General features: G+C 40.0%; 1 protein-coding gene and 1 non-coding gene across 2 annotated transcripts; both read right to left on the bottom strand.

Annotated features, from left to right (window-relative positions):
• Positions 1–1427: 1427 nt before the first annotated feature.
• On the bottom strand, positions 1428–2990 carry LOC112523859. Its single transcript, XM_025133532.1, has 2 exons — positions 2236–2990; positions 1428–1986 (listed from the first exon to the last, which is right to left on the bottom strand). Exons 1-2 carry the CDS (start codon positions 2988–2990, stop codon positions 1428–1430), a joined length of 1314 nt encoding a protein of 437 aa, XP_024989300.1.
• Positions 2991–13330: 10340 nt separating this feature from the next.
• LOC112524022 lies at positions 13331–13437 on the bottom strand. Its single transcript, XR_003070348.1, has one exon. It is a non-coding gene; the product is annotated as a small nucleolar RNA R71 (small nucleolar RNA).
• Between the last annotated feature and the right edge of the window lie 3168 nt (positions 13438–16605).

The raw sequence follows: 16605 nt of genomic DNA, 5'->3' as shown, positions 1-16605 counted from the left end.
TCACAAAAGAGAATTTTTGCAAGTAACTTACCCAACATGCGTGCATCTTATTCACCAATTTTTGACTATTGATGAATTTCAAGGCTTGATGATCGGTAAAAAGAACGAACTCTTTTTGTACGAGATAGTGTTCCCATTGTTTTAAAGCACGAAAGACCGCATAAAATTCTTGATCGTAAGTGCTCCACTTTTGTCTCGCCTCGCTTAGCTTTTCGCTAAAGAACGCAATCGGTTGTTTTTCTTGGGATAGGACGGCTCCTACTCCCACACCACTTGCGTCACATTCGACTTCAAAAATCTTGCTAAAATCGGGAAGTGCGAGAACCGGTGTTGTGCTCAACTTTTCTTTGATCAACGCAAAGCTTTGATCTTGAATGGGCCCCCATTGAAATTTCCCTTTCTTTAAGCACTCGGTGATGGGTGCGGTGATCGTACTAAAGTTTTGCACAAATCTCCGGTAAAAGGTGGCCAAACCGTGGAAACTTCGAACATCGGAAACGGTTTTYGGTGTCGGCCATTCKTTGATTGCACGTACCTTCTCTTCATCAACTTCGATTCCGGATTCTCCCACAACAAATCCCAAAAATAAGAGCTTACTTGTACAAAAAGTACACTTTTTGATATTGATGTAGAGTTTACTATCTTGGAGCACGGAAAGAACTTTTCGGAGATGCATTAAGTGATCATCTTTGCTTCGGCTATAGATGAGGATGTCATCGAAATACACGACCACGAAGGATCCAATAAAAGGGCGAAGGACTTGATTCATCGTCCTCATAAAAGTGCTTGGCGCGTTGGAAGTGCCAAAAGACATGACAAGCCATTCGTATAGCCCAAAAGGTGTTTTGAACGCCGTCTTCCATTCATCACCCGGACGGATCCGGATTTGGTGATAGCCGCTACGAAGATCAATTTTGGAAAACACCTTTGYGCCGGCTAGTTCATCAAGCATATCCTCAAGACGAGGAATGGGGAACCGGTATTTGATGGTGATTTTGTTGATGGCGCGRCTATCAACACACATCCTCCATTGGTTGTTCTTTTTTGGTACGAGAAGGACGGGGACGGCGCACGGGCTAAGACTTTCACGAATGAATCCCTTCCGTAAAAGATCTTCGACTTGATCCCTCAGAATTTCGTTTTCCTTGGGGCTCATCCGGTAGTGGGGAAGGTTTGGTAAATTAGCACCGGGAATTAAATCAATTTGGTGTTGGACGTCCCTCATAGGTGGTAGTTCGGGTGGGAGGTCATCGGCGGTTAATTCTTTGAAATCCCGTAAGATCTCATCGACTTCCGTCGGAATCTCGAAAACGGTCTCTTCAGTGTGCATCAACCCTTTGACGACAATTGGGCAAAAAAACTTGAGATTCCTTATATGCTCTCTCCATGTCTTGCTCGTTTGATGTTACGACCAAGAAACTCATGCTTTACTTTTCCGGGACTTTATCAAATCGGGCAACGGGTGCTGTGGCAATTTTTCGATCGCCCCATTGGAATAGCATCACGTTGTCTCTTCCCTTGTGAGTAACGTTGTTGTCGTATTGCCATGGTCGTCCGAGTAATATGTGGCATGCATCCATATCCAAAACATCACAAAGTACTTCTTTGTAGTATTTGCCAATAGAAAGAGGAACCTTGCAAACTTGAGTCACTCGTGCTTGCGGCCCTTTCTTGACCCATCCAAGTGCATACGGCGATTCGTGAGGTTGAGTCGGTAGACCTAAGTGATTGACAAGCTTTTGAGCCACCAAGTTTTCGCAACTACCATTGTCTATGATCACATTGCAAATCTTTTTGTTGATCGAGCAATAAGACCGGAAGAGGTTTTTTCGTTGACCGTCTTCTTTTGGGGAGAGAAGAACTCGTTGGAGTACGATATTGACTTTTTCTTCCTCGAAATCTTCTTCTGCAAAATCAGCGCCTTCGTACTCTTTTTCTTCGTCGTCGTATTCTTCTTCGTTCACAAGCTCGGTGGTTCTCCGGTTGCTACATTTGTTCGACTTATGACCCGGTAGGCCACAACGATAGCACTTAGGAGCCGATGGTTTCGCGTAGGGGTTCGTGGGTTTTGGTGCGGTTGGCTTGGCGGTGGTTGTGGTTTGAGGGGGATCGGAATCACGTAGAGTCGGGCGAGTTACTACGTTTTTTCCTTTGTCGGGATTTGAGCTAGGGGCGTCGGTGGAGGTTTGAGTGGGGTAGCGACGGTATAGAGATCAGGTGGTTTTCTCCATTAACTCGGCTTTTATGGCCAAATTGGAAGCTTCAGAGATGGTCCACGCGGTTTGGAGTCCGATTTTTTCTTGGATGGAAGGCTTCAAACCGTTGATGTAGCGTGCGACTCTTTGACCCTCCGTTTCGCCTACCTCRTTTCGATCGGAGTAACGRATAAACTCCGTTGTGTATTCGGACACGGATCTGGAACCTTGGGAACAATCCAAGTACATTCGGTAGAGAATYTGTTCGTAATCCTCCGGTAGAAAACGATCTGACATTAATTGYTTCATTCGTCTCCATGAACGAACCGGGCCCTTGTGTTGTCGTTGTCGTTGGGTGGTTAAACGATCCCACCAAACGGCGGCGGTGTTTTTTAAGCGGAAAGCCACCATCTTGACTTGCTTATGSTCTGGGATTTCCATGATTTCAAAGAAACGGTCAACCTCGATTTGCCAATCGAGGAAGTCTTCGACGCCTACGTTTCCATGGAAGTAAGGGATGTCGGCYTTCATTCGGTAGTCTGGATCGTTGCGAGGTGGTCGCTCTTCCTCCTCAGGTTCTGATTCGRAACTAGAGTGAACGCTAGGGGCTAGTTGATGACGGGGTGGTGGTCTACGATCGGGGTGTCTGTCTCTTACCGGACGCCTGTTGATGAGAGTACTGATTCGATTGATAAGGGTGTCTTGTGAGTTGGTGAAGGCRTTGGTTAGAGCCGTGGTGAGAGCCGCGGTAAGGTCGTCAAAATCGGCTCGGGTGAGGGGTTGGTTGTCTCCCATTGCGGGGTTGGGGAGAGACAGGAAACTGTGCTCTGATACCAACTGACGCAGTAGGTTGCGTGGAATAGGATCGACCAGCGTCAACCGAAAAGTAAATAAATTCCACAAGCGTGAAATTAAACAAGAACTCGTAAAACGGTAAGCAAAGCAAAGCTAGGTTGTATTGATAATCTAAAATCCTCCAAAATAGCTATTAACATGGTTCTTAAATAGACTAGGAAATAAAACGAAATTAGGAAACGTCTAGAAAAAAGGAAACTAAATAATAAAGGAAACTAAATAATTAAAGGCAAGCAGTAAAAAGAAACTAAATAATTCGATTGCGTTTTCCTTCGATCTGTCGGGCCAGGCGACCCGTATCAGAGATGCATATTGCCTTTTATACTACCTTCAGCATTAAATGCATGGGGACACTTGTCACCTGAGGATAAGAAGGCAGGGGTTGACTTGACCGTTGTTGATATCTCATTTTTAATCGTGCACCGCGTGCATACAACATTGTTCACGTAGAGACAAACTTTTGCAGAGATATGGATTAGTATCTTCAAACAGCTACTTACAAATCTTTGATATATGAAGATCTTCCTTCAATCGACATGTAGCTTCAAAATATCTTCAATCTTCAAATCAGCTATTCTAGAATCCTGGTGTGTAATTTAGATAGTTGATCCACAGTACCGCATTGGTGACCTTTTGTCTTCACATCTGCTAGATTTTACCAATAGCTTTAAGTATGTACCAAGACACCAATATACAAATAAACCAATAACTACTAAGTGTTGATAGGATAGATGAACAGATCAGTGGGTCATCACAAAATCAATAGGTGACACAACAATGATATATATAAAAAATAAAAACTATTTAATATATAACTAGCTAATAGGTAACTAAATGTGTGATTTGGAATATCAAAATAAAAATCTTGTGAAAATGTGACATAAAATAAAAATTAGAGTAAATTACATTTTTGATCCCTGTGCTTTGTCGAAAGTAACCCTTTTTGTCCCTATGGTTTCAAAATTATAGTTTAACAATCGTGGTTTGCAAAAACAACCGGATTTGGTCCCTGCATCTAATGGCCATTAAAAGAATTCGTTAAGTCAGGAGTCTTTTAGTCTTTTTATAATTTTAACTCATTTTTATTAAATGTAAATATACATATATATATATATATACACACACACACATACACACAGGGACGAAAAATTAACTTACTCTATTATATATATACAAAAGAGGTAACTTTTTAATATACAAATACAATTACATATACATATACACACATACATACATATACAACTAAACCCAAATTCAAACCTGAAACCCAAATCCAAATGAAAATGAAAACCAAAATCAAAATTCAAAATCAAAGTTTATTCACACACATTAAAAAATTAATACAATCTTTAGAATCAAAACAATAAAATCTTAACTCTAAATCAAACCAAGGGCACAAATCAAACAAAATCGTAAATCCAGATCTTCATGTTCAAAAACTAAAACAAAAATCTTGATATTCATCCCTACATCTTCATCTTCATCCAAAATCCAAACCATGAATCAAAAACTAATGATGGATGTGTGAAATAGGACCAGATATAGGTTAGTTGAGAGTCAGAAAAAGATGGTTGTGGTTGCCATTCGTTAAACCTAAGTCTTATGAGGTACAAACCAGAGGTGCAAATGGTGAAACCTAGGTATTCGGAGGTGTAAATCGGCCAGTACAAATCGTGAACCCAGGTTATCAACGACTATTTGTGCTTCATTGATGAAGATTGACAGTGCATGGGGAGATGTATGACATGGGGAAGGGACATTTCATCATGCAATGTTGATTAACAATGGTGTACTAGTTGCAAGAGGTGGGTGCGCCGAAAAGAGAGGCCGACGAAGAGAGACGTCGGAGAAGAAGGCGGGTTGCAGGAAGTGGGTGCACCGGCGAAGAAAGGAATCGGAGAAGAAGGTGAGTTGTAGGGGGTGTGTACGCCGGAGAAGAGAAGTCGGCGAAGATAGACATTAGAGAAGAAGGTAGGTTGTAGGGGGTGTGTGGGCAGGAGAAGAAAGGCCGACGAAGAGAGGTGTCGGAGAAGAAGGCAGGTTGGAGGGGATCGGTGCACCAGAGAAGAGAGCTCGACGAAGAAGAAGGTAGTCACAAGAATAGGAAGGAGCCGACGTGTCACGCCCCGTTTTTTTTTCTTTCATTCGAGTGTTGTGACGTCATTCTTAATAACTTATGTCATGAACAAAAACACGAACTTAAAATTTCAAACACACATAATATGTTTAACATAATTCGTTACATAATTGCGGAAGCGTAAAATAATTTAACGTAATCAATGCTAATTAAATATCTAATCAAACATGATTCAAAACATAGTTTCTTCTTTCCTCATTCAACGCGTTTACTGACAATTGATACCTGAGATATATACATGTATAGTATAAGCTAAAATCTTAGTGAATACAATATGGTTTCATGATCACATGCACATATAAACAATGTTTTAGTGTATTTTAGTTATTATCTTGCAAGTGAGGCCTCGGCTAGTCACTTTTCTTTGCGTATATGGCGTATTCTATGGACGAGGACTCCAAGACCTCGGAATTGCAAGCCCTCCTTTCATGTCCAACCCACCCCGTACGGTGGACGAATTTTGCCAAATCATACTAGTTACATATCATTTGTTTGCAATACTCACTCATTAATGCAAATCTCATCGTGACATGCAACATACATCTCGTGCAAATGACAACATAAATCACATATGCATCATCGTCATTTTCCACATTAAACACATACTTGAATATCATATTGATAATATCAAGTCATCATAATCTTTCTCATCAACGTCACCTTTCATATCATGCATAAATATCATGCACATCAAATAATCAAGTTATCATCATATGCATATAAACACATCATGCAAATATCATGGATAAAATACTTTTGTAATAATCATGTATATATCCCATAAAAATYGCATAATGTACTCACCTTGAATCGTTAACGTTCGATATGTCTTTCTCTCAAAAACCGCAACCTACATGATAATTTATACCATTCYTAAGCATCTTAAATAATCATAATTAAATTGATTACTATTACTAAACAATCTTAACACGACTTTTCTTAACATTTTTCTATTAATCAACCCCCCGATGCCATCATGTCTCATGTTTCGTTCAAATGTTTTCTTGAAATATTATTAATAATATGACGTCGTTATAATATTAATTGTTGTTCGTTCATTTTATAAAAATGTGCAATACACTTCACATTTTCTTGAACAATAAGTATTTTAACAAAATAATAACTAAACTAAATAGTTTGCAACGTAAGTAATGTTTTATGGTCAAAACGTCTCGTTTAAGATTTGCAAGAAAATAAAGGTGACAACATGTCACACACACATAAAAATAACGGTCATTCCATAATTTTAAAGTTCCACATAATTAATATTCGAAATAATGTTTAGAATACCAAATTTCCAAGTCTATGGGCATTTCAGTAATCTTAAGAAGCCTACCAAAGGTATAGCTTTAACCAATTTCCTAATTTAGAACCTTCTTGGTATATTTCATAACTCGAATATTAAAATTGTACTTAAAAGTCCAATCCCAAAGCATAGGGGCATTTTGGTAATTTTATTAAGCAAAACTCAAAGTATTGTTAAAATACCGATTCCCTAATTGTGAGGTCATTTTGGTAATTTCATAAGGATAATAATCAAAATAAAGCTTAGATACCAATTCCCAATACATAGGGTCATTTCGGTTATTTACAAGGCAAATACGTAAAGTATTGCTAAAATACCGATTTCTATATTGTAGGGTCATTTTGGTAATTTCATAAAGATTTTATTCAAAATAAATCTTAGATACCAATCCCAAGACATAGGGTCCTTTCGCTAATTTATAGAGCAAATACGTAAAATATTGCTAAAATATCGATTTCCAAATATAGGGTCGTTTTGGTAATTTTATAAAAATAATAATATAAAAATGAAGTTCATAGACCAATCCCCAAGATATATGGCTATTTCGGTAAATTTTGGAAGCAAATACGCAAAGTATTGCTAAAATACCGATTTCTCATTTATATGGTCATTTTGGTAACTAACGAGATAAATAATCTAAATTAAGTCAAAGATTGCATTTTACAAAATATAACAGACTTGATTAAAGTCTCGTAAAATTATATTGGACAAAAATATTTTCTGGAACTTCAGGGGTTAAATGGTAACTTCTGAAACTCGGACGTTAAGTACATATCAATAATATAATTGCATGAGATTAACAAAGCACAAGGCTAACTTACAGGTTAACGCCTCGACTCTATGAAGTTGAGGTCACGGGTTCGAGCCCCGCCCTCAACGCGCGCCTTTATCTCTAGTTTTTAAGAGTTAAACGAACGCGGGTCTTGGGTCCAACCCGTCCGACCCTCTAACTGACTCGGCGCTTGACCCAGTCGCATAAAGCAGCCATGGCTGCGCGATTTGGAGCTTTTCAACCTCGAAAATAGCTTGGTTTTTGACTTTTTTTCTTCATTCTTTTTGCACCAAACTCTTGGTAATATTTTTACCAACACTTTGACATGAAGAACACGAATTTTCATCAAGAAATGAGTTCTATTTACTCATTTAAAGTTTGTTTTTAAAACTAAAACTTAACAACTTAAAAACATAAAAATCGAACAACGAAAACACAAATATGAGACATGAGGCTACTGGGGTTTGATAGAGTACTTAAAAACGAAACCATAGACACAAAAACCATGAGATTTAGTTAAGAATCTCACCTAAATTCGGTGGAAAACCGAGATTTTCAATCCGAACTTCAAACTTAGATTTCTCTCTCAATATTCGCTCATTTTCTTAGCTATTTGAAGCAAAGTGATCTTAAGTCGGTGCTCTATATTTATATGCAAGAGTTTTGGCTTATTAGTTGATGAAATCGGACCAAATCACGAGTTTTTGGCTGATGGGTCGTTTTCTCCAAACAGACTTGTACTGTTGGCAAAACAGGTCCCTCATCTTCGACAAAGATGACATTTGCTCCCCTGAACTTTCTGACATTTACCACCAGCCCCCTGATTTCACTATTTTAATAAGACTTACACTTTTTACCCCTAAATCAACATTTTATTTCAATTTTGGTCATTTCTAATTTTAAGATTTCGATAATTATTCCTTCAACTAATCACATAAATATTTTAACACTTCAAATAAATTTAATAAATAAAAATAATATATTTAAAGACTCGTATAATATTATTATTTTTTATATATTTAAAATTTTGGGTTTTACAACTCTCCCCCTCTAGAAAGAAAATTTTGTCCTCGGAATTTCAACCTAGCTATACAGCTAGGGGTACTTAGATCTCATCTCGGTTTCAGGTTCCCAAGTTGCTTCGGGGCCTTTGTGAAACTTCCAATGTACTAATACCAACGGAATCTCCTTGTTTCTTAGTGTTTTAATCTTTCGATCTGATATGTGTTCCGGCTCTTCAATGAAGCTTAACTTCTCGTTTATGCTTACCTCATCCAGTGAGACCACAACATCCTCTTTGGCTAAACATATCTTTAGATTCGACACATGGAATGTATTATGAATCCCTTGAAGCTCATCAGATAATTCTAGTTGGTACGTCACTGCTCCCACTCGGCTTATAATTCGAAATGGTCCTATGTAACGTGGTCTCAACTTTCCTTTCTTTCCAAACCTAAGTAAGCTCTTCCAAGGTGATACCTTCAACATTACTCTATCATCCTTTTGAAATTCAATTGGTTTCCTCCTTTTATCAACATAGCTCTTTTGCCRATCCTGAGCAACCTTTAGTCACTCTCTAATTTGGACTACCTTATCGGATGTTTGTTGGATTAACTCCGGCCCAGCTAACTGTTTTTCCCCAACTTCTTCCCAACAAACTGGTGTTCTACACTTCCTCCCATATAACACCTCGAATGGTGCTGCTTGGATGCTACTATGGTAACTGTTGTTGTMGGCGAATTCTATCAAGGGTAAGTGGTTATCCCAATTTCCACCTAGGTCGATAACACATGCCCTTAACATATCTTTGAGTGTTTGAATGGTTCGTTCACTTTGCCCGTCTATCTGTGGGTAGTAAGCCGTACTAAGCTTGATTCTCGAACCTAACTCCCGCTGAAAAGTCTTCCAGAAGTTGGAAGTGAATCGACTATCCCTATCGGAGATGATGGACAACGGTACTCCATGACGAGAGACAATCTCGTCGATATACAACTTGGCAAGTTTATCCAAAGTGTATGTTTCCTTTATTGGCAAAAAGTGAGTGGATTTCGTTAATCGATCCACTATTACCCAAATTGCATCATGGTTTCGTAAGGTCTTAGGAAGCTTTGTCACAAAGTCCATGGTGATGTGATCCCATTTCCAAAATGGGATCTCCATAGATTGCAATTGACCATATGGTCGTTGATGTTCTATTTTGACCTTCAGGCAAGTTAGACATTGTTCCACATAGTTGCCAATGGCTTTCTTCATTCCTGGCCACCAATACAAGGCTCTTAAATCTTTGTACATTTTGTTTGTTCCCGGGTGAATTGAGTATCTTGACTTATGAGCCTCATCTAAAATCATGTCCCTACACGGTCCAACCTTTGGGACCCATATTCTACCTTGAAATCGTTTCAACCCTTGGGTGTCATCTACTAGGAATTGTGCTTGACCCACAATCATCTCTGTCTTTTGATTCTCCCTCATTAAACCGTCCCTTTGGGCCTCTAATAACTTTTCAATCAAACTTGTGGTGGCTCTTAAGCTCATAGGCTTTATCTGGATGGGTGCTATGCGATCCTTACGACTCAAGGCATCGGCTACCACGTTGGCTTTTCCTGGGTGGTAACCAATCTCACAGTCGTAATCTTTTAGTAGCTCCATCCATCTTCTTTGTCTCATGTTTAACTCTTTTTGATCAAACAAGTATTTTAGGCTTTTATGATCTGAGAAGATCACACACCGAATTTCATACAAGTAGTGTCGCCATATTTTCAATGCGAACACCACCGCTGCTAGCTCTAGTTCATGTGTTGGGTAGCGTTTTTCGTGATCTTTTAATTGTCATGATGCATAAGCAATCACTTTTTCTCATTGCATAAGTACACATCCTAAACCTTGTTGAGATGCGTCACTATATACTACGAAGTCCTTAGAGCCTTCAAGTAATGATAAAATTGAAACGCTATAGAGTTTTCTTTTTAAGATCTGAAAAGCATCTTCTTGTGTTGGCCCCCATACATACTTGCTTGACTTTTTCGTTAAGGATGTTAGAGGGAGGGCTATTCTTGAGAAATCCTTTATGAATCTTCGATAATAACCGGCCAATCCTAGGAAACTCCTTATCTCCGTTGTTGATCGCGGAGTTTCCCATTTCATTACTACTTCTACCTTGCTTGGGTCCACCATGATACCCTTTTGGTTGATCATGTGCCCGAGAAATTGTACTTCACGGATCCAAAACTCGCACTTGGAGAATTTAGCATACAACTTCTCTTTTCTTAGTAACTCCATTACTATACGTAGATGACACTCATGCTCTTCTTTGTTTCTTGAGTATACGAGAATGTCATCAATGAAGAAGATGATGAATTTGTCTAAATAGGGCTTGCATATTCGATTCATCAAGTCCATGAATACCGCGGGGGCGTTTATCAAACCAAAAGGCATGACCAAAAACTCGTAGTGCCCATAACGAGTTCTAAATGCCGTCTTTGGGACATCCTCTTCACGAACCCGCAACTGGTGGTAGCCTGATCGTAGGTCGATCATTGAGAAGTAACTTACTCCTTGTAGTTGATCGAATAAGTCGTCTATTCGAGGTAGTGGGTATCTATTCTTTATTGTCGCCTTATTCAACTCCCTATAGTCGATGTACATGCACATTGATCCATCTTTCTTTTTTCACAAACAGAACTGGTGCTTCCCATGGGGACGAACTCGGTCGGGTGAACCCTTTATCCAACAATTCTTGGATTTGGTTCATCAGTTTGATAAGTACAAACATATACAATCTTTTACGTCAAAGTACCTTACAATTAATGTTAAATATATGCTTAAAAAGGGCCAATTTAATTTAAGATCAATCTAACTACATGAGGCTATTAAAGGTGAGAAAAATGTGCTGATTATGTGTTTTGTTTTTTTTTTTTTGGTCCAAACAGCAAAGAAGCTGTCTTCAAACAGCCCAAAATCAGGCCCAAAAACAAGTAGCCCAACAGCTGTTTAGAAAGAAGAAGCAGCAAACAGGGCTGCTGCCCAAAACAGAGATCGGCAGCGAGAGAGAGATCGACAGCGAGAGGACATCGTGTTGCAGCCAAACGTGGGCAGAAAAATCGGGACGTGGACATCAAGAGAAAGAGAGATGGAGGTACGATTAAAGGCTATTCGTTTGGAGAAGTCGTGGACAGAAGGGAGCAGCAGACCCGGTCGAGAGGGCTGTAAAAAATAAAAGGGGCCGTCATTGAAGGCAACAGACGATTGGAAGCAGCAGAATCGAGCGAGAACTGGTCGATTTGAGGCGAGAGAAGGAGGAGAGAAATCGACAGAAAAGGGGCTGTTCGATTGGAAGCAGCCGAGAGCAGAAAAGGGGTTGTCGATTGACAGCAGGAAACTCGAGGGAGGAGAAGTCGGAAGTGGGCTGTCGAATGGGAGGCTGAAAATCGAGTAGCAGAAATCGAGAGCAGTCGGTCGATTGAGGGACAACACTTGTGGATTGGGAGGAGAAACAAGATCAAATTTCCAGATTTTAAGAGCGTTTTCTAAACGTTTTCTAAAGGTTATTGTCAATTTCTCCATTTCAATCAACATGTTAGTTTATATCGGTCTTGGAAATGTGTAGTTAATTTCTTTGATTTCTAGCAATTGCGTAGCTAATTGATTATGATTGTGAATGTGTTGAGACTGGATTTGGTTCATGATTAGTGGATTTCATTTATGCAATCCTTGTGTTTTTTTTTTGTTTTCTCCTATTCAAGTTTGATTATGTAAGTTAGATCCCTTGCTTAGTCTAATTTGGATTTGAATTGCTAGGGTGATTTATAAATCCGTAATTGTTTGTAAATCTCTCGCGGTAGCAAACGATACACGGTTGGCAAGTGTGTTAATTGTATGTATTGTAGGATGGCATAACCCAACTCACATAAATGGCGTCCGTTTATTGGTTGGTTTCAGTATTTGTATGAACTTAATGCAATTGACAATTGAATTCCAAGTCCGTGACTGGATTAAATTAGTTGATTAGAGGCTAATTATAGGGGCATCTCGTATTAGTCATGATTTATGTCAAATAGAACGTCAATGCGTATTGGTGTTCAATCCGATTTGAGAATGGTTTGGTTAGGTCAGTGATACATAATTCACATGATTATTCAATCGATACTCATTGCTAGATTATTTCGTATATTACCTAAAGGTATTTATTTAATTGGCAAATTTTTTACTTGTTTATAAATCTTCCAATTCCCCCCCCCCCCTTTATATATAGTGATTTATAGTTAATGAATTTGCGTACGGTTACGTCTTGGACTCACGGTTAACACCGAGTCCCTGAGGAGACGACCCTACATATCGCTATTACAAGTGTGTTTTAGAGATAATAGGCTTATTTTTATAAATTCTATTATTTGCCGGACTCGACACCCGTCAAATTTTTGGCGCCGTTGCCGGGGACTTGGCAAAGTTTAACTGTTTATGCCAAGATCGTTTCGTGCAGGTTCACCATTGCCAATTGATCCGGAAATTGAGAAAACCGCAAAGAAGCTAAGAATGCAAGCTAAGCTTCGAAAGAAGCAAGGCACATCTATTTCTTCACCGGTTCTCAATATTGGAAAGATATTGAGTTGTCATCCGATTCTGAAGACCAAACGGAGGAAGAAGAAGAGAAACCTCATTCTGAGCAAGAAGAACCGGTCATCGAGACTGAAGAGGAAATGGCGAATCCCGAACGCACTCTAAGGGAATGGGCAGCACCCAACGTCGCCGAGCAACCTCTTTGCATCACTTATCCGCCGGAAGAGGTAAGTGCTGAACTTAAAACTGGTTTAATACACTTACTACCTCGTTTTCATGGTTTAGCTAACGAAGACCCGTACAAGCATATGACCGAGTTTCACATGGTATGCTTGGGGATGAAGCCACAAGGCACGACGGTGGAGAATCTCAAGCTGAAGGCATTTCCATTCTCCCTAGTTGACGCAGCTAGGGAGTGGCTTTTCTACTTACCATCGGGATCCATCACCACTTGGGCGCAAATGGCGAGAGTATTCCTCGACAAGTATTTTCCTGCATCCAAAGTCGTCGGACTTAGAAGAGAGATATGTGGGATCAAGCAGAAGGACATGGAATCTTTATACGAGTATTGGGAGCGCTTCAAGTGCCTTTGTGTAAGTTGTCCTCAACATGGAATTTCTGATGAATTACTAATTCAATAATTTTATGAAGGTTTGCTACCGATGGAAAGAAAGATGATGGATGCTGCGAGTGGAGGAGCTATAGTGAACAAGACGCCAACTCAAACAAGGACCTTGATAGACACCATGGCGGAAAACTCCAAGCAATTTGGAGTACGGAGTGACATAGGTCGAGGCGCTAGTCAGGTACATGTTAAATCTTTAGAAACTAAAATAACTGATTTAACTAACCTTGTGAAACAGCTTGCCATGGGTAATATGCCTCAAGTCAAGGCATGCGGATTTTGCTCATCAGTGGCACACCCCACCGATGCATGCCCGACCTTACATGAAGAAGAAGAGCAAGTGAATGCCATTGGGGGTGGCAACTTTCAGAATTCAAGCAACCGGGCTCCCGACCCTTTCTCGAGCACATACAACCCCGGTTGGAGGCAACATCCGAATCTGAGCTATGCTCCGAGGCAAGGACAAGGTCAGCAATTTCAGCAAAGAGGTTTATTCCAGCAACCTCAACAGTTTCAACCTCAACAATTTCAAGCACCGCCCGGCTTTCAGCAACAACATCAACCGAAGGCACCATTTCAGCCGAGTGCCCAACATCAACATCAAGTGTCACCGCATGCTCCTAGTGGTTCAGGTATGTCGTTAGAGGATGTAGTTAAGTCTATGGCTGCTAACATGGTGAAATTTCAACAGGAAGCTCAGGCAAGTATTCAGGACCTTCAGGCCACTGTTGGACAATTAGTGAACAAGGGTAAATTGCCATCTCAAACGGAGACAAATCCGAAGGCAAATGTGAGTGCTGTCACTTTGAGAAGCGGAAAGGAGCTTCAAAAGGTTGGAAAGAAGAAGAAAGAAAAGATTCACGAGGAAGAAGAAGAGTTAGATATCAAGACATCCACTGCGGGTGCAAAGGATGTCAAAGAAGAGGAGGCAAAGAAGAAGACACCTGAAGTGATAGTTCAAGCACCGCCATTCCCGAGCCGGTTCGAGAAGACAAAGCGGGAGAGCGAAGAGAAGGAGATCCTTGACACATTTCGGAAAGTTCAGGTAAACATCCCTTTATTAGATGCAATTAAGCAAGTTCCTAGATATGCTAAGTTTTTTAAAGAACTTTGTACTAATAAAAGGAAACTAAAGGGTAATGAGAAGATAAGCATGAGTCAAAATGTGTCCGCTGTTTTGCAAAAACAGTTACCACCAAAATGTAAAGACCCGGGCATGTTTACCATACTATGTAAGGTAGGCAATGTCTCGGTAAATCAAGCCATGTTGGACTTGGGGGCATCAATTAATGTTATGCCATATTCCATCTACTCATATTTGGATGTAGGGCCCCTAAAGCCAACCGGTGTGGTAATCCAATTAGCGGATAGGTCTATTATCTACCCTAAAGGGGTATTAGAGGATGTGCTAGTTCAAGTAAATGAACTGGTCTTTCCGACAGATTTTTATGTTATAGATATGGAGGAGAAAAATGCCTCCAAGGCCGGTATGCTTTTGCTAGGTAGACCATTTTTTAAAACCTCTAAGACTAAGATAGATGTTCGTAGTGGTAGTTTGACCATGGAATTCGATGACAAGATGATTAAATTTAATATATATGATACCATGCGATATCCGAGTGATGTTTCGTCTTTATGCTTTGTTGATATTATCGAGTCTTTATCTTATACTATGTTTGATCTATCTAATGAGGATGTGTTAGAAGTGATTCTAGACAGGGATTTAACGAATGGAAGTTTGAAGAAGCTTGCCCAAGAGTACAAGCTTGATGATGATTTTGCAGAATTGGTATCGTGGATGGAGAAAGGGCGAGCACAAAAGCCAAGGTATGAAGTTTCTAAAATAGATTTGCCTATATCTCACACTAGACTTTTGCCTTCTGTTGAACAGGCATCCGAGCTAGAATTAAAGATGCTACCACATCGTCTGAAGTACGCCTACTTGGGAGAGAAAGAGACCCTTCCGGTGATCATATCTGCCACACTATCACCGAAGGAAGAGAGAGAGCTTGTGGATGTTTTGAAGGAGCACAAGAGGGCGATTGGATGGACCATCGCCGACATCAAGGGCCTTAGTCCCTCACTTTGCCAGCACAAAATCCTACTAGAGGAATAGTACAAGCCATTCAGAGAGGCGCAAAGGAGGTTGAACCCACCGATGATGGAAGTTGTCAAGAAAGAGATACTCAAGCTTTTGGATGCCAATATGATCTACCCAATATCTGACAGCAAGTGGGTAAGCCCGGTCCAGGTAGTTCCTAAGAAAACTGGCATTACTGTGGTAGAGAATGCCGAAGGTGAGTTTGTGCCCACCCGTGTTCAAAACGTGTGGAGGGTATGTATTGATTATCGTAAGCTTAATTCATCGACTAGGAAAGACCATTTTCCCCTTCCATTCATAGACCAAATGTTAGAAAGGTTAGCCGATCGTACTCACTATTGTTTTTTGGATGGTTATTCAGGTTTTCATCAGATACCGGTCGCAAGAGAGGACCAAGAGAAGACCACGTTCACCTGCCCCTTCGGTATATTCGCCTACCGAAGGATGCCTTTCGGTATTTGCAATGCACCGGCGACATTTCAACGATGTATGGTGAGTATATTTTCAGAATATGTAGAGAACATTATTGAGGTTTTTATAGACGATTTCACAGTTTATGGTTATTCGTTTAAATTCATGTTTAGATAACTTGACCAAAATTTTAAAGAGGTGCATTGAAACTAATTTGGTTTTAAACTATGAAAAATGTCACTTCATGGTCAACCAAGGTATAGTAGTTGGTCATGTTATCTCGGAAAAGGGTATAGAGGTTGACAAGGCAAAGATCGATGTCATAAAATCCTTGCCTTACCCCTCGAGTGTTAGAGAGGTCCGTTCTTTTCTTGGTCATGCAGGTTTCTACCGGCGTTTTATTAAAGACTTCTCGAATATCACTCGACCCCTTTGTGAACTACTACAAAAAGAGGTAGACTTTATCTTCAATGAGGTATGTAAGAGTTCATTTGATTTATTAAAAGATATGCTTACTTCTGCCCCTATCATCCGACCTCCAAATTGGCAATTGCCATTTGAGATTATGTGTGATGCTAGCAATCACGCCGTCGGAGCGGTATTGGGACAGAAAGACGGTAAGAGCTCTTATGTTATCTATTATGCAT

The sequence above is a fragment of the Cynara cardunculus genome, assembly GCF_001531365.2.
Source record: "Cynara cardunculus var. scolymus isolate 2C chromosome LG 12, CcrdV1, whole genome shotgun sequence".
NCBI classification, from domain to species: domain Eukaryota; kingdom Viridiplantae; phylum Streptophyta; class Magnoliopsida; order Asterales; family Asteraceae; genus Cynara; species Cynara cardunculus.
The sequence above is the reverse complement of the archived record's forward strand: the minus strand, read 5'-3'. Positions and strand labels throughout refer to the sequence as shown.